General features: G+C 44.5%; 1 protein-coding gene across 1 annotated transcript in view; it reads right to left on the bottom strand.

The window, feature by feature from the left end:
• SMG1 (SMG1 nonsense mediated mRNA decay associated PI3K related kinase) overlaps positions 1 to 25,957 on the bottom strand; it is a 112,476-nt gene that overhangs the window by 56,423 nt on the left and 30,096 nt on the right. Inside the window, exons 9-21 of the mRNA XM_083153282.1 lie at positions 22,973 to 23,070; positions 20,241 to 20,414; positions 18,587 to 18,811; positions 15,445 to 15,546; positions 10,551 to 10,820; positions 8,704 to 8,834; positions 7,070 to 7,231; positions 6,429 to 6,547; positions 5,006 to 5,093; positions 4,216 to 4,317; positions 3,412 to 3,552; positions 1,136 to 1,332; positions 861 to 1,057 (exon numbers count right to left, since the gene is read on the bottom strand). Of these exons, the coding sequence (XP_083009408.1) occupies positions 861 to 1,057; positions 1,136 to 1,332; positions 3,412 to 3,552; positions 4,216 to 4,317; positions 5,006 to 5,093; positions 6,429 to 6,547; positions 7,070 to 7,231; positions 8,704 to 8,834; positions 10,551 to 10,820; positions 15,445 to 15,546; positions 18,587 to 18,811; positions 20,241 to 20,414; positions 22,973 to 23,070 (2,006 nt within the window). The remainder of the gene's footprint in view (positions 1 to 860; positions 1,058 to 1,135; positions 1,333 to 3,411; positions 3,553 to 4,215; positions 4,318 to 5,005; positions 5,094 to 6,428; positions 6,548 to 7,069; positions 7,232 to 8,703; positions 8,835 to 10,550; positions 10,821 to 15,444; positions 15,547 to 18,586; positions 18,812 to 20,240; positions 20,415 to 22,972; positions 23,071 to 25,957) is intronic.

The raw sequence follows: 25,957 nt of genomic DNA, 5'->3' as shown, positions 1-25,957 counted from the left end.
CTCAACAGCCAGAAAATTGAATTCAGACCGCTACGTTCCTCTCGAACGGAAAGAAAACAGCCTGGTATACCGACTGTTGGGATGTTCCGAAAGTTGGAATCCCAGATTGAATACCCCTTGAAGAATTATTGTATGCTTGGTGTCCATTGGAAAAAGGACAACGCGTGCAGACATGAGCAAAAAGGTCAACATGAGGTTTGCAAAATTTTTCTTCATACATTGCATCCATGTGTACTCCGAATGGGCACACTAATTAGGGGTCCACTGGCTTATGTGTTGACAGAGACCCCCCCCCCCCCCCCAAAAAAAAATACAAAAACCATGTGGACCTTTTGGTGTCCTAGACATTGTTGACCCTATGGTCCATACCCATAGGTATAGTCTTGAATCCCTTTGGTGGAAACTTACAACCTTATGCTCATTAGTTTCTGGATGGTGGCTACGGAGATTAAGCGGTTTCCTCCTTTTAATGGTTCTCTATTTTTGTGGCTTTGGAAGTCTAACAGAGGAGAACGCGTTCAGGTGAAGCGGGGAGGAGTTCTATATAACAACTAACTCCTGACCGGACTATACTACCTCATATGGATTTGGAGAAACGGATTTAACTGTGAGCACCAAGAGTCATATTTTTCGTTACACAACGTATATACAGCACTGAACACACCATAAGCAGATACAACATCACAATTTCTATATCCATTTCAGATGCATCACTTTCATAAAAGATACCTCAAACATTAATTTACGATTATTCCAAATCATTCCGAAAAAATAATTAAATAAAAACTACAGAATAATCGTAACTTTACAGAAAATGCAGCCACAACAGAAGGAAAGAAGTACTAGAGATAAGTACTCACCTTGGGAGGGGAGGTTAATGCATTGGCACATCCTTCATAGGCATTATACATTAACTTGTCCAGATTCTCTATGTACTGAAGGAGTAGTACTAGGCGTAACTGATTATTGGCATGTCCTTCATCATTGTCTGCAGTTGTCCACTGACTAACATCCTGGTCCGGATTCAGAGTGTGAGCAGCCAGGCTTCGAATAATACCTCCAGGACAAAAACATTCTAATCAAATGCTGAACAGGAAAAGGAATATCCTTTCATACAATAGATGGAACACAATACCTTCAATAGTTTGGAACGTATCTTGTGCCCTTCCAAGAGGCGTGCGTAACTTGGACAGGACAGTGAACTGAGCAGCTTCCCACACAGCCCACTGCCACAGGACAGCCTCAGTCTTCAGCAGGTTTCGTGGAATGAGAGAGTCTCGTTTATCCAGTCTTTGACAACTGTAGAACAACCTTTCCAGCCAATTATCTTTGCTAGGAGAAACAACAACATGCTTAAAAGAATGCAATTTATTATTTTACATAGGTCTAACAGGTACAATAGGCTCAGAACAGTCACAATTTCCACAATGAAAAGTACATGTTGTCTCATTTCAAGTCAGTGCAGAATGGGTGGATCCCCTTTTGTAACACTTGACAGAAGAACGTAGTAAAGGCTTCATACACTAGTCTGACCTAAGGGTAAGTGGGACCAGATTCATACACACAAAAGTATGACCCTTATAAAGTGCTAATAAGAATAACATGGACTCTAATAAACCCCACTGTTCGTTGAGGTGAAAAGAATAGAAATACAGTGCGCTGTTAGTGTTACCACCCTACAAGCACAGATGTCCCTTTCAGTTACATGACAATTGTTGCGATGGAAAACTTCATTTAATTCGTAAAATGTTAACAATTTTTACAAAATGTTTTACAAAAAACAGATGACGATTCCAAACGATATGCGTTTCGTCCTAACAACTTCATCAGGGGTAGACTCAATCTCAAGATGGTGGTGATTTAGAGTTTTTGGACTAATAATAGTCCCTTTTTACACGGGTTCCACAATGTATGTAAAACCCACAGTGAGACTATTTGTCAATGTCACCTATTTGAATATTCCCACTGCCATTTTCTGTACTGGTCTTTTTTCATAAAGTCGTAAAACACTTTGTGCATGTCAGATGTCTGCTGATCATTTCTATTGGTGTGTCATTGTGCCACCCAAGAATTACTAAAAATACTGAGAAACCACACTCTCTAGTGAATTATTTTTGTGATCCAACTTGTCAATAAAGTAGTCTGTGTTCCAGGATATAAATGATAAAGTGCTCAGCAATATGAGGTCTTTAAAGGAACTTCCTTCGCAGCAATTTTATACATTTTACTAGGATGTGCCTGGATATGTCCAAATGGGAGTAATTGCCATTCTTCTGTACACGTCACATTGGATCTTGAAGCAAAAGTACAAATCGCATCTGGACACGTCCTGGTAAATCGCATGATGACATAATTGCCATTAGTGAAGTTCCTTTAAGGCCCACATATTGATGAGCACATTTTTTTATGGTTCAAAAATTAGAGCCGTTTCTCCTGCATCAGAGATGCTTTTAATATTATTGCAAATGCACATGTTTGGCAAACAAAACTAATGGTTAAGAATAAGTGTAAGTCTATATGATATATACATTGTGTAAACTTGGCACATATGCAGAGTTGTAGACATCTGGGAAAACAGATTTCTGTTTTATGTAAAATCAGCCATTTTTTAAAAAAACTCTGCATCTGTACCTATTTCAAAACGAAGCCTATTTAGTTTAATTTAAAAAAATAAAAATTATGTCTAGGATGTTCACTTTGTCAATTTACAGAATTAAGCCAACGTAATGGGCTTTCAAACTGTTCTCTGAACGGACGACCATAAACAATTCATACTACAAGCATCTAAGGGCAAAACCAAGGCAAGATCCAAAACTGGTCAGTTTTCATCCCATGAGCAGATTTTGGAAGTCCTAAAGTGTGACCGTTACGGTTAATAAGAGCAAGGCTTTTCATCTGTTGCACACAGTTTTGTGTTCTGTATCTGTCTACTTAAGTGCTATAGTGTGACAGGGCAACTTGAATGCAATACTTTGGGGGTCATTTCCCCTCTTTAGCACACATCCTGATGGTGAGAATCCGGGCAGCAACACCACAACTGTAAAGGCCCATACAAACTGTGCGATTCTGAGCTGAAAGCCACTCAGTTTTGCCGTTTGAGCTGCTTTCAGTTAAAAAGACCCATACAAAGTGTGTATGACCCGCCGCTCATCTGCTGGTATTAGGGATGGGGTTAGTTTTAAACTTCGGTTTTAGGTTTCCTGAGGGAATGGTCAGTGCCAAAATAATTACCATAATCAGTCAGGATTCTTACGGTTGGGATAGTGAGCTCAAGCATTTTGTACCCAACCCCATTAGAACGCAGAAATAAATGGTATTCTAAAATTCCAGCACAATAGAACCTTAAAGATGGTTGAAGAACCATTTATATAAAAAAATTTAAATAATCCCGTTTTCCACAAGCATACTTACCCTGATCTGTGGGAGCTCCCGTAGAGAATAAAACTGAGCACATCAGAAAAGTCCTGTGGGTGGAATGTGTTGCTGGGAGATTTACCCATGTGGTTTCGTATAGCAGAGGAGATTTCTTGCATTTCCGTGTGACTGGTGTTACTGTAATAGCCAAATTACGTCATTATTTACAACTCAATGTGTCAGGATGCATCACTACTTAGCGGCTCCTCCAAAAGTCTGACTTCATGCCTATAAACAGGGGGTTGCCAGCAATTTTTTCCTCCCGCCTGCTGGTGGAGGTGTTTTTTTCAGCTTTTATCCTACTGCATGTCCTTTGACATTAGTAAATATCTGCAGAAAACTGCAGTGGAGATATGTGCCTGGCCTGAGGCTATATAGAAAGTCTGGAAGCTGAGAAGTGGCTATGCCGAACAACTAATAAACCCACTAAGAGTAACTATAGTGAGCCACTTTAAAAGCATCTCCCCTAAAATGGTGCCTGATCATGACAGCACCATACTTGAAAGTGCTGGCCAGTGGCAGGGAAATTTAGAGGGAGACTAAACTGTTTGTTGCACAGGCTCTCCTCACCAGGCTGTACCCACTGTTAGCTGTGCCCCATTGGTGGCTGTAGGCAAGGGTTGTGGTATAATGGATGTGAAGCTAGTATTGGTTTGAAGATTAACCTATTGGTGCCCATGCTTCTCTTGCTCCAAATTACACCCATCGTTTTCGCGCCGCCCCACAGAAAAAGCATAAATCACATCAAGCAATGTAAACCACAATGGAGCCATGACAGAGTGTTACAAAACATACACATACCTTAATACAATGTCTAAAGGTATAGACTTGAGCAGTTTCCCAAAAGCTTGTCTGACACGTGTTCCACTTGACACAAGCTGTACACGGCACACATCGACACACCTGTTGTATTTAAAAAAGGGACATACTTTGTTTATAATCTGCTGCACCATTATAATAAAAACTTTATCAATGTCACCATGAATGATCCAGTTATTAACCCTTTTAGTGCCAAAATCTGAGATGCACAAAATGTCTGCTAAAAAGGCCGGCGTCACTCACATTTGTTATTTAAATTCAAACAAAAAAAACTATTATGTAAAAATGTTTTTATGTCTTATATAAAAAGGTAAAGGTTACAGGTCACTGATGAATAAAAAGGTTTCCTTGCCAATTTTCACACCTATTTTGACAAATTCCCATGCCACTCAAAGGGATAAGCCTGGCAAAGTGAAAGGCGATAGGCTTCTGTGCCAACTGCCATGTTACAGGCTGTGTTTGAAAAAGGATAGTTAGGTAGTGATTGGCTTCTATGTTCTCACTCTTTACTTAATCACTTTGCCAAGCTTAATAAATCTGCCCCCATATTTGGTAACTTCTGTCTTTTATCACTGTCATTTTACATAACCATGAATTGAATGCAGTAAAAGTTTTCATTGCATAGATGTTGAAGTTTCCTACAGAATACAAGATCCCTAAAAAACCTAATATACGGAAACTTTTCTCAAAATCACCCTTAGATTTAACTACCCCCCCCCCCCCCCCCCCCCCCAAATAAATTTTATCTATCTATCCAGTGATCCTAACATACCTCTGCAATAGGTCTTCTGGTAATGAGGAGGATACAACATGGAGGCCGTTGCAAGCTTGGAGGCTAATGCTCACATCTTCAAAGAGAGCTGGTAAAAGAACAACCAAACATACATAAGAAAATGTACTGGAGTGACATATTCTCAGGACACAGATGTTCACCACAACCAAAATGAAAATTACTTAAGTAAATTCCATCACGGCCTGACCATATTGCATAAGTTTATTTAAGGGACAGATGGGTCTTTAAATTTAGTACACACCAACATAAGAAATTAAAAGTGAAATACAGTATTTTTAGAGACGCTTGAAGGAACTAAAAAGGGACTGGATACATTTTAGTGTTATAACAGATACTGTGGGTTGCCAGTATTAACACGATAGCACATGGCTGCTAGTGTACAGTGTATTTTGTGTTCCAGTTTTATTATTGATTAGAATTTATCCAACCTAATTGTAACTCATGCCTGTATAGGAACAGGTCTTGATCACTGATGTATGCAGAACTAGACAGGTGAGCGGTATCCCCTCTTATGCTGGGTACACACCTACAGATTTATCTGTCCAATTTATCTGGTGGGAACGAAAACCTGGTGATGTACGGGAATAAAAAATGTGCCCCCAAATGCTGGAAAACAGACAATGGTCAGTAAGACAAATTGGTTAAATCAATCTGATATAACGTGTATGCATCCAGACAATCGGTTTTGTCTATCTCCACTATATGGGAGCAAATGCTGAATTTTATTTGCTCCCACAAACTTCCAGATTTTTGTTTGGACCAGACAGACAAATCTTTAGGTGTGTATCCAGCCTTTCAATGAAATCATAAGTTATCCGTTCTTATGGTATTTGTTCACAGTGCTTGAAGCGAAGGTCGATAGTCTGGCTTGAGTGCTAGATGTAGGGGAACCCCCACAATCTGGTGACCATTCTATGTGCCACTTGTTAAGGCTTCATTAAATGTGTTCGGTTGTTAATAAAGACATTAAGGGGGTATGCAATCTGGGATCACGGCTGTCGATCCCCGCTGACAGCCGTGATCCTGGCCCATTTGCAGTCAGATCGACCGCAAAACGACAGATGGGATTCAATGTCCTGCCTGCCGATGGACACAAAGGGGGCGTGGCCATGAAAACAGCCGTGGATTGTCGATCTGCGGCCCGGATAACGAAAATCTACGGTCGTTACTGGCAGAACGGGCCTGACAGCTTCTGAAGTCGGGCCCGTTCTGCCGTGATCCAGCATCAACGCTGACGTTAATGACCGCATTGAATATGGAGCCAATGCTATTTCCCACGTCGGAAATAGTGGCAGCAGATTGCATACCTCCCTAAATTTGAACAGGCTGAGCGGTGGAAACTGAAATCTGTTGAACAACAAATAGAATTAAAAACCCCCCAAACATATAAACCAGGCCTTACTATTTGCCAGGAGCCCTTTGCAGAAATTGTGAAAGGATGGCAATGCAAATAATGGTGTATAGGTTTCAGATTTTTTCATGAGGACAACAACTTCCATAGCCCAAACCATCAGCAGTTTCCTAGAGGGAGATAGAGAGTCAGCAATCATGAAAAAACATACATTACTAATCTGCTATGTAGATATCAAGCACAACATTCTACATATAATAGCAATTAATTAAGTTTCTCGCTAAACCTAGTCTTGCAGTTTACCCCAGAGAAGATAGAATATGCAATAGATTTATTGTAATGCAAAATAAGTTGTTGTTCTATAGATGACTATTTTCAGTTCATAGACATGGTAAAGCAGACACTTACACAATTCTCCATCTGATACTAATCATAATAAAAATTGCTATGCATGCAAATTTTCCATTTAATCCAAACAGACTAAAAAAAGGTCTACCATCTACATGCAATTGCATGGCCAGTCACATGCTGAATCTTTAACACTCATATTGGTACAAATGAATCTATGCATTGCATTATAATAAAACCAAAAACTTTCAAACTTAAAGACCTGTTGCACTATATAAAAAAGAAATGGTTCCTACTTTTTCCCCCAACAATGACTTGTACAACACAGGTTGGGCATGGATTACCTGGCATCCTGGCTAAGATTGTCCTTCTTTAGCAGCAGTCCCAGGAGATTTAGAATGACCGAGAAATGCTTCTTCGTAGCAGTGGTTACAGTGCTGATTACGGCAACATCAAATAACGAAGGAGATGAGGAACTGAGACTACTGGAAATGAAATGATCGTGTCTAGAAATAAAGAAAATCATTTTGAACACCATGCATCATTTCAGAAACTCCCTGTGTCCCCTGAACCCCTCACTATAGGGATCTGGCTGAGGCAACTGAAACCTCAGGATTTTGGATCATAGAAAGAATCTATTGACTTAAAGATTTAGGTGGGTATTCAATCCCGGATCACGACTGTTGGGACATCCCAACGGCCGGGACCCTGCCCGTTCTTGGCCCGCTCGACTGAAATTCGGCAGGTGGGATTTAAGGACGACGAAACGGGGGCATGTCCACAAGAAATAGCCGTGGATCGTCGAGATATGGTCTTAATATTGACAATAAACGGGCTTTCCCGGCAAAACAGGCCCGACTGCTTTTAAAGTCGGGTCCATTCTGCCGAGATGCCTCTTGAATGTTGTTGGTAAAGACAGCATTGAATAGGCACCTGCAGCTTTAGGAAGAGCGATGGGGGATTGAACACCCCCCAAATCTCCAAACTCACATCATGGAGAGACCTTTTCAACAAAGTCAACGGAGATAGAAGGGTATCAACTGGTTGTGGAATAGGGGGAGAAATGGTGTCATACACCAAAAGATTGTTCAGAAGTAGGGGGCAAGTCATGAGAGGGCAGTGCCAAGCACACCAATGAAGTTAAACATTTTCAGAAGAGGGTGGTCCAAGGTGTCAATAGCAGCATAGAGGGTAAAGTGGCCCTTGGATTTGGCAGTAAGAAGGGTGTTATTAACTGTAGTGATGACATTTCCTGTAAAGCAGAGAGGACATAGGCAAGACTGGCATGGATCAGACAGAGCAGCATCAAATAAAAGGTTGGTAGGGTGGTTGTAAACAATAGCTCCTGGAGCTTGGAGGCAAAGGGGAGGAGAGAAATGCAGTGGTAATAAGAGACCATATCAAGTGCAAGGGAGGATCTCTGAAGAATGGGAGACACAAAAAGCATGCTAATGCTGGGGGACAGTGTCTGATGAGAGAGAAAGGTGAATGGAGAAAGTGGGTGAACTTTGTTTGCTATTTGTCAGCCACCCTCAGGGATACAATTTTTATTTTACTAGAAATAAAAAATATCCCAAGAAGAATGTTATATTTAATGTAAAAGTCCCCCTTAAGAACAGCACAGACGTACAAAAGTTTATTTAAAAAATGAACAGTACATATTTTTTCCACAGGAGGAAATGAAATGATCTCCCAGCACCCCATTCTAGCAGAGGACTACACACATAAATATGCACTATAGCCTTGTAATACCAACATGTTTAGAATGCGTGTCTCACAATGCATTATATTACTCCTTTTTAGAACACACACAGACAAACTGAGCTGCAGCAACACTCCTCAAACACAAATTTTTACAGGCAGCACTTTCTCCGACAACCTACGTGTCTACACAAAGACTTTATTAATGTCAGCAATCATCACTCCTTTAGCAAGAATTCTAATAAAAGGAACGGGATTACTGCATTTTGCTCCATACCTGGTACAATGGGAATATAAAGTGGAGAGCACAGAGTACTGCACTGCTGGATAATGAACAGCTATTTCCTCATGTACGATCATTAAATTCTTACTCAACAATGCAAACACCGTAGGAGACAGAGCCCACATCTGAAAAATAAAGATTTATATGTGGTTACATATCAGCCATTCAATTACATATTATAGTCTATTTCTATAGAAACACAGCTCCCAGAGTACATGGAATCAGTGACATCAGTCCCTGCTTCACTGAAGCTTACAATCAATGACCTACCCGCACAAATATGCAGCCCAATTCTGATGGATGGGCAACAACATGTTTTTGGACAGTGCACACTGGTCCACCCAAAGAAGGGACGGGCATAAAAACTCTACATGTGGTGACCTGGTTCCACAGAATGAGCTATGTGAGGAACAACTATAACCAATGTGCCACCATGATGCCCAATGTTGTTGCTTTTATTTTTTAAATGGCTCTTGCATTTAGGTTACTAGGATTTAGAGTCTTGCCAATCTCTAGTATTTCCTAGTGCAACACCTGGTATATAGGAGTTGCTTCGCTGTGCACATAACTGCTTGGTTTATTCTATTTCTTAAATACTATTTAGTATATGATCCTACTTCCTGATCATATGTGCATTTTTTTTAATTTTTTTTATTTTAAGAGTAACAGCTTTCCAGATAAGAGATCTGTAATTATGCTACTTATATGTTAGTTGGGCGCCCACTAAACAATTTGCTTAGTTGGCTATTCTGCGTAGTGAAATCACATTGCATTGCATGGGCCATTTTAGGGCCATGCGATGTGATGCAATGCGATTTTCCTATGTAATTTATTCACTGCGCTCTCAGCCCCGGGCCATCGCATCTGCCGCAAAATCGCATGCAATTTTATAGGGTGTGCGATGCCATGCCATTAGGTATACAATAATATGATTGTGTGCCCCGAAAAATAGGTTTAACACACCCCACACCCCGAACGCTTCCTCCGACTTTTTCATTACCCCACTATCCACGTTGGCGCGGAGTTGATTTTATATAGTGCGGCGAGCACAGCGAGCCCCGCGGAATACATGTAAAGTAATCCGCATCCACTCGCCACGCTTTTGGCTCGGTGGCTCGCCACACTCTATAAAATCAACTCCACGCCGACGTGGATACTGGGGGTATGAAAAGGTCGTAGGTGGCGTGGATAGTGGGGGGGTGCGTAAAAGCTATTTTTGGTCATACATTCATATTATTGTATAGCTAATGTAATGGCATCGCACACACAATAAAATCGCATGCGATTTTGCGGGAGGTGCGATGCGATATTGTGGTGTAAAATATATAAAAAAATAAGTACATGAAAAGAATCGCATGCCCTTAAAATTGCCCATGCAATGCGATTTCCCTACGTTACCGTCGGTATGCTAATTGGGCACACAACTAACATGTAAATACCGTAATTACCATTAAAAAAACCTTAGTCTAGAAATAGCACTGTTTACAAGGAACCAGGTATTGTAGATCAGATGCTCTGCCAGTGGGCTATGCTCGCTAACAACAGGAACAGTTTCAGGTTAATCAATCTTAAGCATCACATACATTAATCGAGTCTCCGGCTACATCGATATTGGTGGAGGCGGGTTGCCCGCAACGGAATGTGCATGCTCACTTGCCAATGACTGTGGAGGGAGTGACTGCTGCAGCATGACCGTTAACGATGACTCCCTCTACACTAGGCAATACTGTAAACCATATCGCTCAGAAAGCCTTTTTATGAACAACATCGCCTAGCATAAACGGTGCTTTAATGAGGTCTAAACATTTCCGACTACCATCATCAATGTAACCAAGACTTACCCCAATAAGCGAATTCTTTGCATTTCCGATGGTCGTCAAAACACTTAAGTCAAATACAACAACAAACTTTGCATTGTCCACACTTAACGTAACGTTCTTGAAAGCTTCGTGCTGGATTTCTGCACAGGCCTCCGGTAATTGCAGACAGCTCAAAAGGCTGTTTAATCCGCAAGTAATTTCTCCCAAAATTAATTTGTAGGCAGTCTCCAAAACAGGAATGTTCTTCAGGGTCAATACTGCCTGGTACAGTGCATGTGCTGCATCTACTACCTGATAAAACACAGAATATTATGGTTACTAGGTGATTCATCGCGCCCTACGGGCGCTCTTCACACCGTCGTAAGGGGCTGCGCCCCCTTAATTTGTGAACGTTTGTATATGAGAAATATGGTTAGAATTGTATGAAAGATGCCCTGTATTGCAACTTAGGTGTCCGCGAATCGCGGGAGGGGGGGTCGCGGAGGGTGCTGCGAATTGCAGGAGGGGGGGTCGCGGGGGGTGCCGCGAATTGCAGGAGGGGGGGTTGTGGGGGGGTGGATGCTGCGAATCGCGGGAGGGGAGGGATTGCAGAGAATCGCGGGAGGGGGGTCGCGGGGTGGGTTGCCGCAAATCGCGGGAGGGGGGTTACGGGGGCGGGGGTTGCGGCGAATCATGGTAGGGGGGGTCGCGGGGGGTGTGCCGTGAATCACGGGAGGGGGGGTCACGGGGTGGGGTGCCGAGAATCACGGGGGTGTGTGTGTGTGTGCCGTGAAACGCGGGAGTGGGGGTTGCGGGGGGGGGGGGGGGGGGGTGTGACGTGAATCGCCACAAGAAAAAATCAACACAGAAAGGTCAACACATGTAAATGTTGACATAAGTGTGGCACTTCATTGGTGTCCATGTCGACACATGAGAATGAATATGAAAACATTCAAAAAATGAAAAAAAAAAAAACTTCAAAAACTCATGTCAACCTTTTTCATTGTCGACCATAGCAGTGTTTTCCATGTGCAATTTATTTCTGGAGCTGCCGCGAATCGCGGGGGGGGGGTGCCGCGAATTGCGGGAGGGGGGGTCACGGGGGTAGGTGCCGCGAATCGCGGGAGGGGGGGTTACGGGGCGGGGGTTGCGGCGAATCATGGGAGGGGGGGTCGCGGGGGTGCCGAGAATCGCGGGGGAGGTGTGAGTGTGTGTGCCGTGAATCGCGGGAGTGGGGGTTGTGGGGGGGGGGGGGGGGGGTGACGCAAATCGCCACAAGAAAAAATCAACACAGAAAGGTCAACACATGTAAATGTTGACATAAGTGTGGCACTTCATTGGTGTCCATGTCGACACATGACAATGAATATGAAAACATTCAAAAAATGAAATAAATCTTCAAAAACTCATGTCAACCTTTTTCATTGTCGACCATAGCCGTGCCAGTGTTTTGCATGTGCCATTTAATCCTGGGGCTGCCGCGAATCGCGGGGGGTGCCGCGATTTGCGGGAGGGGGGGGGGGTTTGCGGGGGGTGGGTGCCGCGAATCGCGGGAGAGCGGGTTTCATGGGGGTTCCGGTGGAGGGTTGCCGCGAATTGCGGGGGGGGGGGGGGGGGGGTCGCGGGGGGGGGGGGGGGGGTGCCGCGAATCGCCGGAGGGGGGGTTGCGGGGGGTGTGACGCGAATCGCCACAAGAAAAAAAATCAACACAGAAAGGTCAACACATGTAAATGTTGACATAAGTGTGGCACTTCATTGGTGTCCATGTCGACACATGAGAATAGGGTGGCCAATCCCGGGATCGGGATCGGCGGGATCCCGGGATTTGGCCCCCAAAACGCCGGGATTTCAATCCCGGGATTGGAATTTCCAATCCCGGGATTTCGGGATTAAACTGCGCATGCGCAGTTTAATGCCGGGCAGCGTCTGAGCACTCAGACGCTGCCCGGCTTCTCCCAATCCCCGCAGTGCGCAGCGTGACGAGGTCACGCTGCGAGGTCACGCTGCGCAGGGCACAGCCGCACGTCCACGGCTGCCCGCCCGTCCAGCGCTCCCGGCCACCTGCCCGCCCACCCACCCAGCGCTGACGGCCGGCAGCACTCACGGCCGGCCACCCGCCCGCTCACCCACCCAGCGCTCACGGGGACCCAGCGGCAGCGGTCCCTGCCACCCACCCGCCCACCCAGCGGTACCTGCCAAAGGTACCTGCCACCCACCCGCCCACCTAGCGGTCCCTGCCACACACCCGCCCTCCCACCCAGCGCTCCCGCCCTCCCACCCAGCGCTCCCTGCCACCCACCCGCCCTCCCACCCAGCGGTCCCTGCCACCCACCCGCCCAGCGCTTGGGCGGCCAGGGTGTTTTTTATTATTAGGGAAGCCAATCCCGGGATCCCGGGAATCCCGGGATTGAGCATTTTTCAATCCCGAATCCCGGGATTGAAAAAATGCCCCGGGATTGGCATCCCTACATGAGAATGAATATGAAAATATTCAAAAAATGACAAAAAAACTTCAAAAACTCATGTCAACCTTTTTCATTGTCGACCATAGCCATGTCAGTGTTTTCCATGTGCAATTTAATTCTGGAGCTGCCGCGAATCACGGGGGGGTGCCGCGAATTGCGGGAGGGGGGGTCGCGGGGTGGGTGCCGCGAATCGCGGGGTTCACAGGGGTTCCGGTGGGGGGTTGCCGCGAATTGCGGGAGGTGGGGGGTCACGGGGGGTGCCGCGAATCGCGAGAGGGGGGGTTGCGGGGGGTGTGACGCGAATCGCCACAAGAAAAAATCAACACAGAAAGGTCAACACATGTAAATGTTGACAAAAGTGTGCCACTTCATTGGTGTCCATGTCGACACATGACAATGAATATGAAAAAATTAAAAAATTAAAAATAAATCTTCAAAAACTCATGTCAACCTTTTTCATTGTCGACCATAGCCATGTCAGTGTTTTGCATGTGCCATTTAATCCTGGGGCTGCTGCGAATTGCGGGGGGGGGGGGGGGGGGGTGTGCCGCGAATCGCCGGAGGGGGGGTTGCGGGGGGTGTGACGCGAATCGCCACAAGAAAAAAATCAACACAGAAAGGTCAACACATGTAAATGTTGACATAAGTGTGGCACTTCATTGGTGTCCATGTCGACACATGAGAATAGGGTGGCCAATCCCGGGATCGGGATCGGCGGGATCCCGGGATTTGGCCCCCAAAACGCCGGGATTTCAATCCCGGGATTGGAATTTCCAATCCCGGGATTTCGGGATTAAACTGCGCATGCGCAGTTTAATGCCGGGCAGCGTCTGAGCACTCAGACGCTGCCCGGCTTTCCCAATCCCCGCAGTGCGCAGCGTGACGAGGTCACGCTGCGAGGTCACGCTGCGCAGGGCACAGCGCACGTCCACGGCTGCCCGCCCGTCCAGCGCTCCCGGCCACCTGCCCGCCCACCCACCCAGCGCTGACGGCCGGCAGCACTCACGGCCGGCCACCCGCCCGCTCACCCACCCAGCGCTCACGGGGACCCAGCGGCAGCGGTCCCTGCCACCCACCCGCCCACCCAGCGGTACCTGCCAAAGGTACCTGCCACCCACCCGCCCACCTAGCGGTCCCTGCCACACACCCGCCCTCCCACCCAGCGCTCCCTGCCACCCTCCCGCCCTCCCACCCAGCGCTCCCTGCCACCCACCCGCCCTCCCACCCAGCGGTCCCTGCCACCCACCCGCCCAGCGCTTGGGCGGCCAGGGTGTTTTTTATTATTAGGGAAGCCAATCCCGGGATCCCGGGAATCCCGGGATTGAGCATTTTTCAATCCCGAATCCCGGGATTGAAAAAATGCCCCGGGATTGGCATCCCTACATGAGAATGAATATGAAAATATTCAAAAAATGACAAAAAAACTTCAAAAACTCATGTCAACCTTTTTCATTGTCGACCATAGCCATGTCAGTGTTCCATGTGCAATTTAATTCTGGAGCTGCCGCGAATCACGGGGGGGTGCCGCGAATTGCGGGAGGGGGGGTCGCGGGGGTGGGTGCCGCGAATCGCGGGGTTCACAGGGGTTCCGGTGGGGGGTTGCCGCAAATTGCGGGAGGTGGGGGGTCACGGGGGGTGCCGCGAATCGCGGAAGGGGGGGTCGCAGGGGGGGTGCCGCCAATCGTGCAAGGGGGGGTCGCGGGGGGGGGGGTCTTTTTGCCGCGAATCGCGGGAGGGAGGTCGCGGGGGGGGGGGGTGTGTTTTTTCCGCGATTCGCGGGAGGGGGGGGTCGCGGGGTGGTGGTTATGCCGCGAATTGCAGGAGGGGTCGTGGGGGGGTTCTTTTTGCAGCAAATCGCGGGAGGGGGGGTCGCGGGGGTGTTTTTGCTGCGAATCGCGGTAGGGGGGGTCGCGGGGGAGCGGGTGTTTTTGCCGCGAATCACGGGAGGGGGGGACACGCGGGGGGGGGAGGTTTTGACGCAAATCGCGGGAGGGGGGCGCTCACCTGGTGGCTGTGGAGTAGCAGTGCTGGGCAACATGGTAAGGCAGTGGGTGTCTGGCACTGTCTGTGGGCTCACTGGGCTGGTTCTCTGTCACATACCTCCCAACATGACCCTCTCCAGGAGGGACACAATGCTCTGTTTCTAGACTTCCCCTTAATGTATGATTGCCATCACCTGTTTTAAACAGGTTCATTTCTCAGAAAGGTGTTCAGCACAGATGAAGGCAATCACACATTAAGAGGAAAGTCCAGGAACAGAGCGTTATAGACACAGACACCCACTTTGAGTGACAGATGTAGCCAAATATATAGGAGATGGAAAATGTGATTTCAGAAGGTTTCCCACACAGTTGGCAAGGAGTTTACATAAAATCGCCACTGTACTGTTTAAGGGCAAATTTGAATACAAATAACATAGGAGGAAAAATATAAAAATACAGTAGCATCACAGAAGTCTGAAAATTGCTTACTTCCTTTTCCTTATGGTACCGTAGCGTAAGCAGCTTTGAGTTTGGTACAAGCAGTTTCTCCACAAAAGAGGAGGGCAGTTTTGTATTAATTTGTTCAACAATCTGAAACAAAAATAAAATACACATGAACTACTACAAAGGTTTTTTCATTCTAAAAAGATTAATTGTGCGTTGCAAAGAAATTCATTCAATTACAACAGAGAAAAAAAAAAGAGATTAGTAAAATATATCCAGTCACCTAAATATTAACTATATATCTGAAAGAATGGTGCTGGCTCAGTAGTGCATGGAAGAACAGGTCTGTGAAGCCATTCTGCGATATCCTATAGAGAAGTGCCCTGTATCATTTGTGCTACTTCCAGAAGACAGATCTAGTCCTCTACAAACCTCCAGCACTCAAGGGGTTTTCCTTGAACCCATCTGTGAGATGCAGATATACTGTGGGGTGTAGAGAGAGCAGTGGCAGGAGTAGGCATTTCTGTAAACTGGTGGAGTGGTGGAACAGGGGTTGGAACCCATGTCAAATCGGCAGTTTTCAACTTTCAAACAAAGCCTATAGACTAGAAATAAATACCCAGACCAGAACAATACTCGCATATGTAAACACATGAATTTGTTACTAACAGTACCCCTCACATGAAGCCAAGATATTTATGCCATTGTCCTGGCCAACAACTGTTTAGTTGCCAGCCATCCTCTCGTGTGAACCATAAACAAAGTGTCTACTCATCTTCCATGAAGCCGCTGATCTTTTGACAAAAATCTGTATTGACCAATCAACATCAGGTATGAGCAGCTACAACTTCCTAAAGCCAATTCCTAGGCCAGACTTTGTAAAGAAGGGATTTATGAAAAACCTTAAAATGTAACAAAGCCCAGGTAAGCAGAGACAGACCATCCAAAGAACAAACAATACCAGGGGCCGGATGTTATGTGGTGCAAGCCCAGTGGCCGTGCCAAACTCAGCAGAGGCTGTTTTTTATTTTTAAGTGCCAATCATTTACAAGGCATGGTTTTCCATCTGGGAAACCATCTTACAAAATCATAGGGCATTCCAAATCAGAATTCTCTGAGATATAGAACATAGGAGAACCCTAGTGTTCTAGGCATCTACACCATATAAGCCAAGGTGAAAACCATTCTGCTGGGAACTGACCCAGGGAGGCTTCTAATGCAGCCCACACACGCACCGATCCCAACGTGCGTTGTGGGCTTAACTAGCACACTTAGCATCGTATGCCTTGTGCATGCGATGCGATGCTGTGCTAGAAAAAGCTAGTACAAAAAGTATGTGCAGCACATACTTTTTGTACTGTACGATGAGGTGCCGCGGGAACGCGCACCCCAACGTACAGCATCGCACCGCCCGCATCGGTGCGTGTGTGGCCTCCTTAAGACTACTGCTTGAAGGTCTGAGGACCACTGATACAATGTCATTGAGATGGAGGTAAGAGTAACATAAAAAAAAAGTTAATAGGGGAGAAATCTTTCTTTCCGCACAAGGTTGATCTAATGCATGGGTCTTCAAACTGTGGCCCTCCAGATGTTGTTAAACTACAAATCCCAGCATGCTTTGCCACAGTTTTAACACTCCCTTATAGCAAAACTGTGGCAAGGCATGCTGGGATTTGTAGTTTCACAACATCTGGAGGGCCGCAGTTTGAAGACCCATGGTCTAATCGGTCGTGTCCCTGCCAAGATTAAGAAAGTGACTCCATGAGGCTAGTTCCTACATTTTGGATAAATATCTCACGTACATGGACCATGTTTAAACATCCCCTGCCATATTGTAGAATCTGGAAAATGTACTGAATCTTTAAATCTAGGATTTCCTTTATAGGACATTATTAGGAAAGAATCCATATAGAATAGAAGTAAAATGAGAGTTGACATACTAACAATAGCTTAAAACATACATCTTTTTAAAAGATACTTGAGCAATGAAAAGTAAAAAAGAGAAAGCAGTCATATTTTAGACAGAGAAAGTACTCTGACAGAAAAAAGTGCAATGCTCAGCTGAACAAAGAAAACCAAACACAAATCAGGCAGAATAGTATACTCTGTAATACAAGTGTTATTCCTAATCAGAGCATGTGCAATGGCATTCTGAGGTTTTGCAATGCAATAGGGAGAGAGTGCAGTAGTCCCTAGTAATCCCACCACAGCTCCAGGGCGTAGCCCTGGGCACTTAACACAAAAACCCCAGTGACTGAGTGTTTTGGTGTGTACACACACAGGTACAATCAGCATGAGATTTTGACTATATAGTCAAAATCTCATCTAGATCGCATGCAGATTGCATGGGTTTTTAACCCTTGCGATCCCGATGCGCGTTCACGTATCGCAAGCAGAAAGTCTTGGCTTCATTGAAGATTTGCACTATATAGTCAAAGTTGTATGCAGATCGCATGCATGCTGTGCGATGCGATCTGAATGCGCCGGGATCGCATTGCACAGTACTCACACCGTGTGTACACACCATAAGTCACATCTCCCAGTGTCCCAATAGTGTGTAGTAGTAGCAGAGGTAAACCATCAGTTATTACTCAAACCTGCTCCGCTACTACAAAACAAAATGCTAAGAGATATGTAAAAACAGCAGTTTCAGCAGGAGTCCCTAAAATCAAAGTCATTTTCATACTGTGAAGGCGTGTTATGGGAAAGAAACAAAATTGCAGAAGTGCCCAGTCCAGAAACTATGCCATTTTACAGTAGAACAGTGACCCCCAAATAACGGTTTCTCAGTACGTCCTAAGTTATAAGGAAAAAAAAAAAAACACATTCTATTTTTATATACCTTTCTTTCAATAAAATATATATTTAAAAAAAAAGTCCAAAGGCAGATGCAATTTAAAAAAAATACATGCTAATAAGGGTTGTGACAAATGTGTTATGCTGTAGTACGAATGATGGATAAACATAGTGTAAATGTCTGTGAATAGGACAGAAAAAAAGCACAGAGTTTAAATTGGAGCGCCTCCGATCTCCTCTAATGTATGTTTTCTATGGCTACCAACCAAATCACAAACGTATTTTCACTACGATAATTGTCAGACTAAAACTCTGATTTCTTATTAAATGCTTCTAGCTACATACATTTTTTTTGTATTAAATCTTAAAAAATGTAAAAAAAAAAAATTACCAGCGTAAGTAGGTGCAGGACCGAGATGATGTAATCCGTGCCGGAAGTTTGGCAGTTACCCAGTTGGCCTAATCCATATGTGATTACCATCTCGCAGTGTATTGCCATGCTGGGATCCATGCTGCCGAGTAGAACACCAACGCATTCGTTGGCAGCGGTCAGAACGGCCTCAGAAGAAAACACCTGATTGGCTGCGGTAACGCACCTCATAACTCGATATAAAATCTAGAATTTAAAGTGGGACAATGTCATTTCCTTAGTGAAGATTGCTTATTTACAAGGAATGTTGTTTTTGTTAAAACATGAATATATATACTAAGGGGAAATCAATTACAGTGGGTAAATGTCTCAACGGGGGCTATCCAATTAGCCCCAATAAGCCAAGGCTGCAGCAGCGAAAAGAGATAAAATATCTAAAAAAATCCACCGTGACACTCAGTCACTAAATTCGGCAAAAAGGTACTTCTGGACCTGGTGGTATGCACATCGAAGTCATTTTTTGGAAAATTTCACTTAGGGCAGTATTCAATGTGAAATTTTCTCCTTGCATGGCGAGAGATTTTTTCTCTCGCCATGCACTCTCCGTGTTCCGGAGCCTCCTGCTCCCCCTATTCAACGTGTTAAAGACTCGCCGCCACTCGCGGCGAGTCTTAACCCCTGCAGCGGACGAGCGTCCGCGGCAGGGAGCTGTCAGGGAGCCGGGGGACGTAGCAGCCAAGAGAGATTAAAGTCTCTCTTGGCTGCTGCAGGGGATATGGGGAGGGGAGCAGGGCTCCCCGGGACCCAGGCAGCACAGGCTGCCCCCCCTATAGCCAGCGGGGGACCCAGTATTCACTGTACCCGAACGTGCTTCGGGTGCAGTGAATATATGAATATCTAATGAGCGGCTCGAGCGCTCCGGCCCCCTGCTGGCTGCACTGTGTAAAAAAAAAAAAAAAAAAAAATTGTAAAAATTTTTTTTTTTTTAAATTAAATATATATTCATGTGCTATAGGCACATGAATAAAAATAACATGGCCCTTCACAGAAAAAAAAACCTGATTTTTTGACACCAAAATTAAAAAAAAACACCCTTTTAGTTTAAAAGTTCACATTCCTGCTCTCCATCAAAAGATGGAGAATTTCTACACGGAGAGAGACGGCGAGAATCACTTAGAAAGACGGAGAATATTTCACATTGAATAGGGTGGCTCGCCTTTGGAGAAAAAAAACCTCTCTCCACCGCGTGAAAAGCACAAACTCTCCAGAAATCACAGCGAATTTTTCTCATTGAATACTGGCCTTAGAAATTTAAAAAACACCAAGGTTCAATTTGCCTTTATTGATGATCTGGAAAAAAGATTGGCGATCTATGAAACAGATGACAAAGGAACACCACCACACCTGATTTCATTGCGGTCTTTGCAAACACATTGTAACATTGATGGAGGCTTTCAACAATTAGGAATCATTGGGGATATACATATACAACACAGTACACCACACTACACACATATATACATAGTGAAACTTCAAAATGAATATTAACTCTACTGTAGTAAAATCAAGACAATTTTGAGGCATTGAAAAACAGGTCTAATTCTATAGGAGGGGGGGGGGGGGGAACACACATTTTCTTTTACATAAACTAAGAGAAAAGTTAAATGAATCGTACATCAGTGACGTAAGCTTCAGTGATGGGAGGGCCCCTGATTGGACTGAAGCGCTCCCCAATACTTCGTACCACAGTACTAAATACTCTGAGCAGAGCAGCAAGCTTAGGTAAGGAGACTGATGGAGGAGGAATGTCTTCATCAACAGATTCACCAGAGGCAAGGTTTCCCAGGTCCTGATGGAGAAAAATTAGCAGATGAAGCAATTCGTTTTTGGACCACGGATATCATAAATTTACAACTATACAAACATACATAGAATTGTGTGCCTATTCATATTTAAACACAGATTTGCATACATACCTAAACATGCATATACACAGCAGGAAGAGGAGGGCAACATTCTACCAATCTTCAACTTCTATGAGCTTGTGATGATTATAGCTCCAGTTCTATGCTCTTAGCAGAGAAAAGCGGCAGCACACACTGACTGCATGCTGGTGTAGCGCATCTACCGAGGTAAGACGTGCAATAACCTTCAGAAATACGGTTCGTCATACCATCATGTTGTGACAAGTTCAGTTGTGTCACCGTGGCTTTCCTGATTTCTTAAAGCAGTCTGCTCAATCTATACGTACTGGCTTGGCAAATCCAGGATAAAACTCATTACAGTACAGGTTTTACAGATATTCATGCTTGAGCACAGCACAGATGACTTCATTAGTACATTAACTTGATTTAACCATATGGACTGAAGCATGGTTACCCATGAAACCTGGACTGTAATGGTGAAGTGTTAAGGTTCACACACTGGGCGACTATGCCCAGCGTGTATGGACAGCGATGATCGCCATCATCGCTGGGGGGAGGGAATCATTCCCGCACCTGCTCACGGGTATGCACCAAAGAATTAATTTGGAACTGGATTGCAAATGCAAATCATGGTGCCAATTCACCAATGAAAATGGATTGCAAGAGACAACTGATGCCTAACCGGATCCCACAGTAAAGCTGGTATAGACTACTTTCTATATATGACCCCACAAGGGTTCCACAGCACAACAATCCCAAAAACATACTAGAACCCAGGGAGTAGTCTTTGGCGCTCGGGACAAAGGGGGTGTAACTTGTCCCCCTGCAGCCACCACGTTAGAGGATTGCTAGCCTCTAAAATAAACAGGAACAACAAAAGAACGTAGGGCGCTTGGGTATGACAAGGAATACACAATTTATTAAAAAACATAGACCACAACAATACATACAATATTACAATTAAAACCAAGGTGTCACTATGGTGCTATAGAAATAAGCATTAGACAATCTAATCCCTTATGGTAGAAAAAAGGGGGATTAATTTGGATGGTGAAAGTCCAATTAATTTCCAAGGTACAATATCCTTTAGAAACAGGGTAGTTCACATGGGTGATTCACCGCGTTGGGCAAATTAGTGTGCACACTTTTTGTTTTTTGCAGCACAGATATCCTGCTCATAGGGGTAGTAGCAGTCACAGTTTGAGCACAGGACTGTTTGAGCCAGCCGAGAGGCACAAGCAGGCAGGCGCTACAGTGCAGTTGCACTAATTCATCATTACCGATACCTGCCAACGCTACAGAGCGGTAAGATCTGTTTTAAAAGTACAGGACGGACACTGTCACTGCATTCTGTGTGACAGAAGTCCTGTGCTCAAACTGTGACTGCTACTACCCCTATGAGCAGGATATCTGTGCTGCAAAAAACAAAAAGTGTGCACACTAATTTGCCCAACGCGGTGAATCACCCATGTGAACTACCCTGTTTCTAAAGGATATTGTACCTTGGAAATTAATTGGACTTTCACCATCCAAATTAATCCCCCTTTTTTCTACCATAAGGGATTAGATTGTCTAATGCTTATTTCTATAGCACCATAGTGACACCTTGGTTTTAATTGTAATATTGTATGTATTGTTGTGGTCTATGTTTTTTAATAAATTGTGTATTCCTTGTCATACCCAAGCGCCCTACGTTCTTTTGTTAATCCCAAAAACACATGGTTTTATAAAAAGGACACGGTTTATAAACCATGCTGTATCAGTAATCAGAATACTGAAATAAGCAGTGGGGTGTGAGAACCCAGGTGGGGAGGAAATTATGGTAAAAGGGAAGAAAAGCTGAAGAAAGAAGGCCCTGCTCGACAAACCTTACATTGTACTGGATGGTACCTGCAACCACTCTGAACAACCATTGTGTAGACGAGTACTAAGCACGCACACACAATGTAAATATACACACACACACTCTATATTGTTTGATGAATTGTTGAGTCGCAACATTCCACCTTATGCACTTCACATTAGATGGGAGAACGCAAATTACAATGATCATGTAACCATATACTGAGTCATTGAACATGAGATCATGTGGTGTACATCGTACCACCCTAACAATATTTGAAACCTCTACAAAGTACATATTTACAGTATTATACATATAAAATAGCAGGTGATTTAATGACAGGTCTTGTACCATGTGGAAAGTGTTGGAGAAGGGAAACCAGTTCACAAAGTGCAGTAGCAATGGTCACCCTAATTGCATTTCAACAAAAGGAGTTCTAGGGACTGGTAAGTTATTTATCCAGTGCTTATCTTTGGGTAAACCTGTGACACTGTGTGCTTTTAAATGCTAGAGTAATATTAAATGGTTAACAAAACATCTAAAAAAGTAGTTTAAAATGCAATAAAAAAAAATAAATAAAAAAGAAGTACTGTAATCGGTAACAAGTTCACATATTTACTTAAATTAGTAGTTTCTTACTTCAGCATAGGCTTCCATATCTTCTAGAAACTGCCCCAATAGAGTAGTAGAAAATGCTAGATCTGCCACCCAAAATGGCTCCAAACTTTGTAGCCACCCTGAAACAGCAAGCCAAAATCCAATTCATTAGTGACTGAAGACACTACATTATAAAAATACATGGTTAAAAACAAACAAACAAAAACATTTTTGTGACTATACAACTATCTCCCCAGATGAACTTTTTTTTTTAAAACAGCACTCAGTTTAGAACTTTAATATCACATATAGCATGTATGTATGTTTAAAAAAAAAAAAAAAAAAAAAAAAAAAGGACCAGTAACCATTTAAAAAGGACAAAAGAAAAGGATACAATTAATTTGCAGGTAAAGAGCCGTTGGTAGACACGTAGCAGATACATCCAGGGGTTAAAGTGAGGGGGAATGGGATGGAACGGAGTTCCACCACCTCTAATGGTGAGGTGGAACATTTTAACCTCCACATTGGCCCTGCACAGTAATTCTCACAGAAAAGCATTCTAGTTTGCAGGGGGATGCCCAAAACCCTATCACTGGCCCTGTCTCTGCCTAATAGGGGGAGGGGAGGGGTGTAATTAGGTGGCATAGAGAAATGAGTTCCACCACCTCTGCATGACCACTTTAAGCCCTGATACATCGCAAAGATTTCTCATTTTGCCTCCATAGGTTGTGCAAAAATAGCACTGTTGCTCTATTAACAGAATATAATGTAAAAAAAAAAAAAAATTGGATTTTGCTTAAACTCTTATCTCTGAAACCCTGAGCCACTGCAACTGTGCGTATAGTTGAAGCTGCAGGAGTCTGGGCACCACAGTGTAAACGTGTGCCGAGCACAAGCTCCTAATAAAGCAAAAGAACAGGGGGAATAAGAGGGGAAAACAGCCAGCCATACAGAGAAACAGCCATAGGAGACGTTGGTGAATCTGGACCTCCATATATCCAGGCGCAACGGTAAGCATCCCACATGGAATCAGAGAAAATTCGTTTTTTTGCAGGCAAGAAACAAAATTCCATTTTCACTATAATCTGTGGTGGACAATGGAACCATGGGAAGTGAAGTTGTCCAATACACCTTTTCCACCAAAATCCTGGGCCAGATTTTTTTCAGGTCTCTCCAATATGCCCGTTACCACTGCAATGTATTCCCAGGCTGAATGTAGCCTCTCCCAGAGTCTCCCTCTGGTGCCGTTTATGCAAAAAAAAACTATTCATGTCAGTGGAAAAGGGGTATAAAGAGAGGGAATGCTTATGTTCTGTGCAGAGAAAGCCTCTGCCCAAACTAGCATTTAAAAGCCGGAGCAGACTTCATAGCCATGCAGAAAGCACCCACTGACCTTATGGATTGAACTCTAACCAAGCCCCAATAAGCAAGTTTGCCAAAGTGTATGCCCAGTCAAAATAGAAATGCAGAAAGACATTCTTGCACCATGTGAAAACTGGCCCTAGATATAACCAGCAGTGGTGTAGGAAAGTGCTGGCACAGGGTAGTCTGCTATGATCAGTATTATTATCAGTATTATACATGTTAAATGTGTTATACAGTCCTGTGCTCAGGACCTTGGCTGGTCCATAGCTCTCAAGGTCAATAAATACTTATATTATTTAGCAAAATAAACCACTTTAGTTAGAACGGTTGTACTGGCCAACAAAATGACAAAATAAAAAGACCTCACAAAACAAAAGCATCCTGGGTGAAAAAAATTTCAATAGAAAAGCTATATTGGCAAAAAAAAAAAAAGGGGGGGGGTTGTCTTTACAAGGAAAATACTTATTTCTGGATCCTGTCGTGGACAGTGGGAAGAGGCGGAGCCATGGCGACGGGCACCAAGTAGCAAAAACTTCACTGGTGCAGTCCAGGCCCCTCCTTCCCCACACTTAGCCTTAGGTCAGTTTAGACTACAGTAGGAGCACAGGAAAAGGAGAGTAAAAAGATAGAGAGCGACATTGTACCAATGTGAAACAAGAGCTCCCCCTAACACCAACCCTCCAGCCGAACAGGGGTGTAAGAGCGTCCACCAAAGGATTCATAAATAAGGATTTTCCTGTTAAGGACAAAAATCCATTAGGTGGACACTGGGACGTCATACAGGTGTCCACTCACGGGAGGGAACGCTCCTAAACTGCAGCAAAGACATCACTGCCGAAGGCAGAGTCGACCTTGGTGAAAGTATCAAACTGATCGTGGCGAATGAAGGTGTGCATGAAAGACCATGTGGCTGCGCGGCAAAGCTGCTCTGCAGAGACTCCAGAGCCAGCAGCCCACGATGAGCTTACCGAGCGTGTAGAATGGGCCGTAAGACCAGGTGGGACCAGCCTTTTAGCCAAGACATAAGCCTGCTGAACAGTAAGCTGCAGCCATCTAGCCAGGGACTGTTTGGAGGCAGGCCATCCGTGCTTGTGATGATCGTAAAGGACGAATAAGGCATCCGTCTTCCTAACGTCCTTTGTCCTATCAACGTAAATGCGAAGAGCCTGAACCACATTGAGGGTCTGCTCTCCACTGGAGTCCTGGAAGGAAGGGACAACGATCTCTTGTTTAACATGGAACCCGAGAGACAAACTTTGGTAAATAACCCAACATGGTATGGAGGACTGCCCGATCCGGGTGGAAAGCCAGAAATGGTTGTTTTCAAGATAGGAGAATAGATCAGAGACCTGCCTAGCTGATGCAATTGCTAGGAGGAAACAGGATTTCCATGAAAGCCAGTGGAGATCCACTGAATCCAAAGGCTCGAAAGGAGATGTCTGTAGAGCCTTGATGACCAAGGGTAAATCCCAGGGAACTATCGGACTACAGAACGGAGGAGCCAGGTGCATGACACCCTGGAAGAAAGTACGAACCTCTGGGTGTGTTGCCAGATGTCTTTGAAACAAAATCGAAAGGGCCGAAACCTGAACTTTTAAAGTGGAATGATGAAGGGCCAAAATCCATTCCTGACTGAAGGAAGGCCAGAACCTTGGGTAAGGT

The sequence above is a fragment of the Crinia signifera genome, chromosome 7 (genome assembly GCF_055691185.1).
Source record: "Crinia signifera chromosome 7, ASM5569118v1, whole genome shotgun sequence".
NCBI classification, from domain to species: Eukaryota; Metazoa; Chordata; class Amphibia; order Anura; family Myobatrachidae; genus Crinia; species Crinia signifera.
Note: the sequence above shows the minus strand (reverse complement) of the source record. Positions and strands in the feature narration are given on the sequence as shown.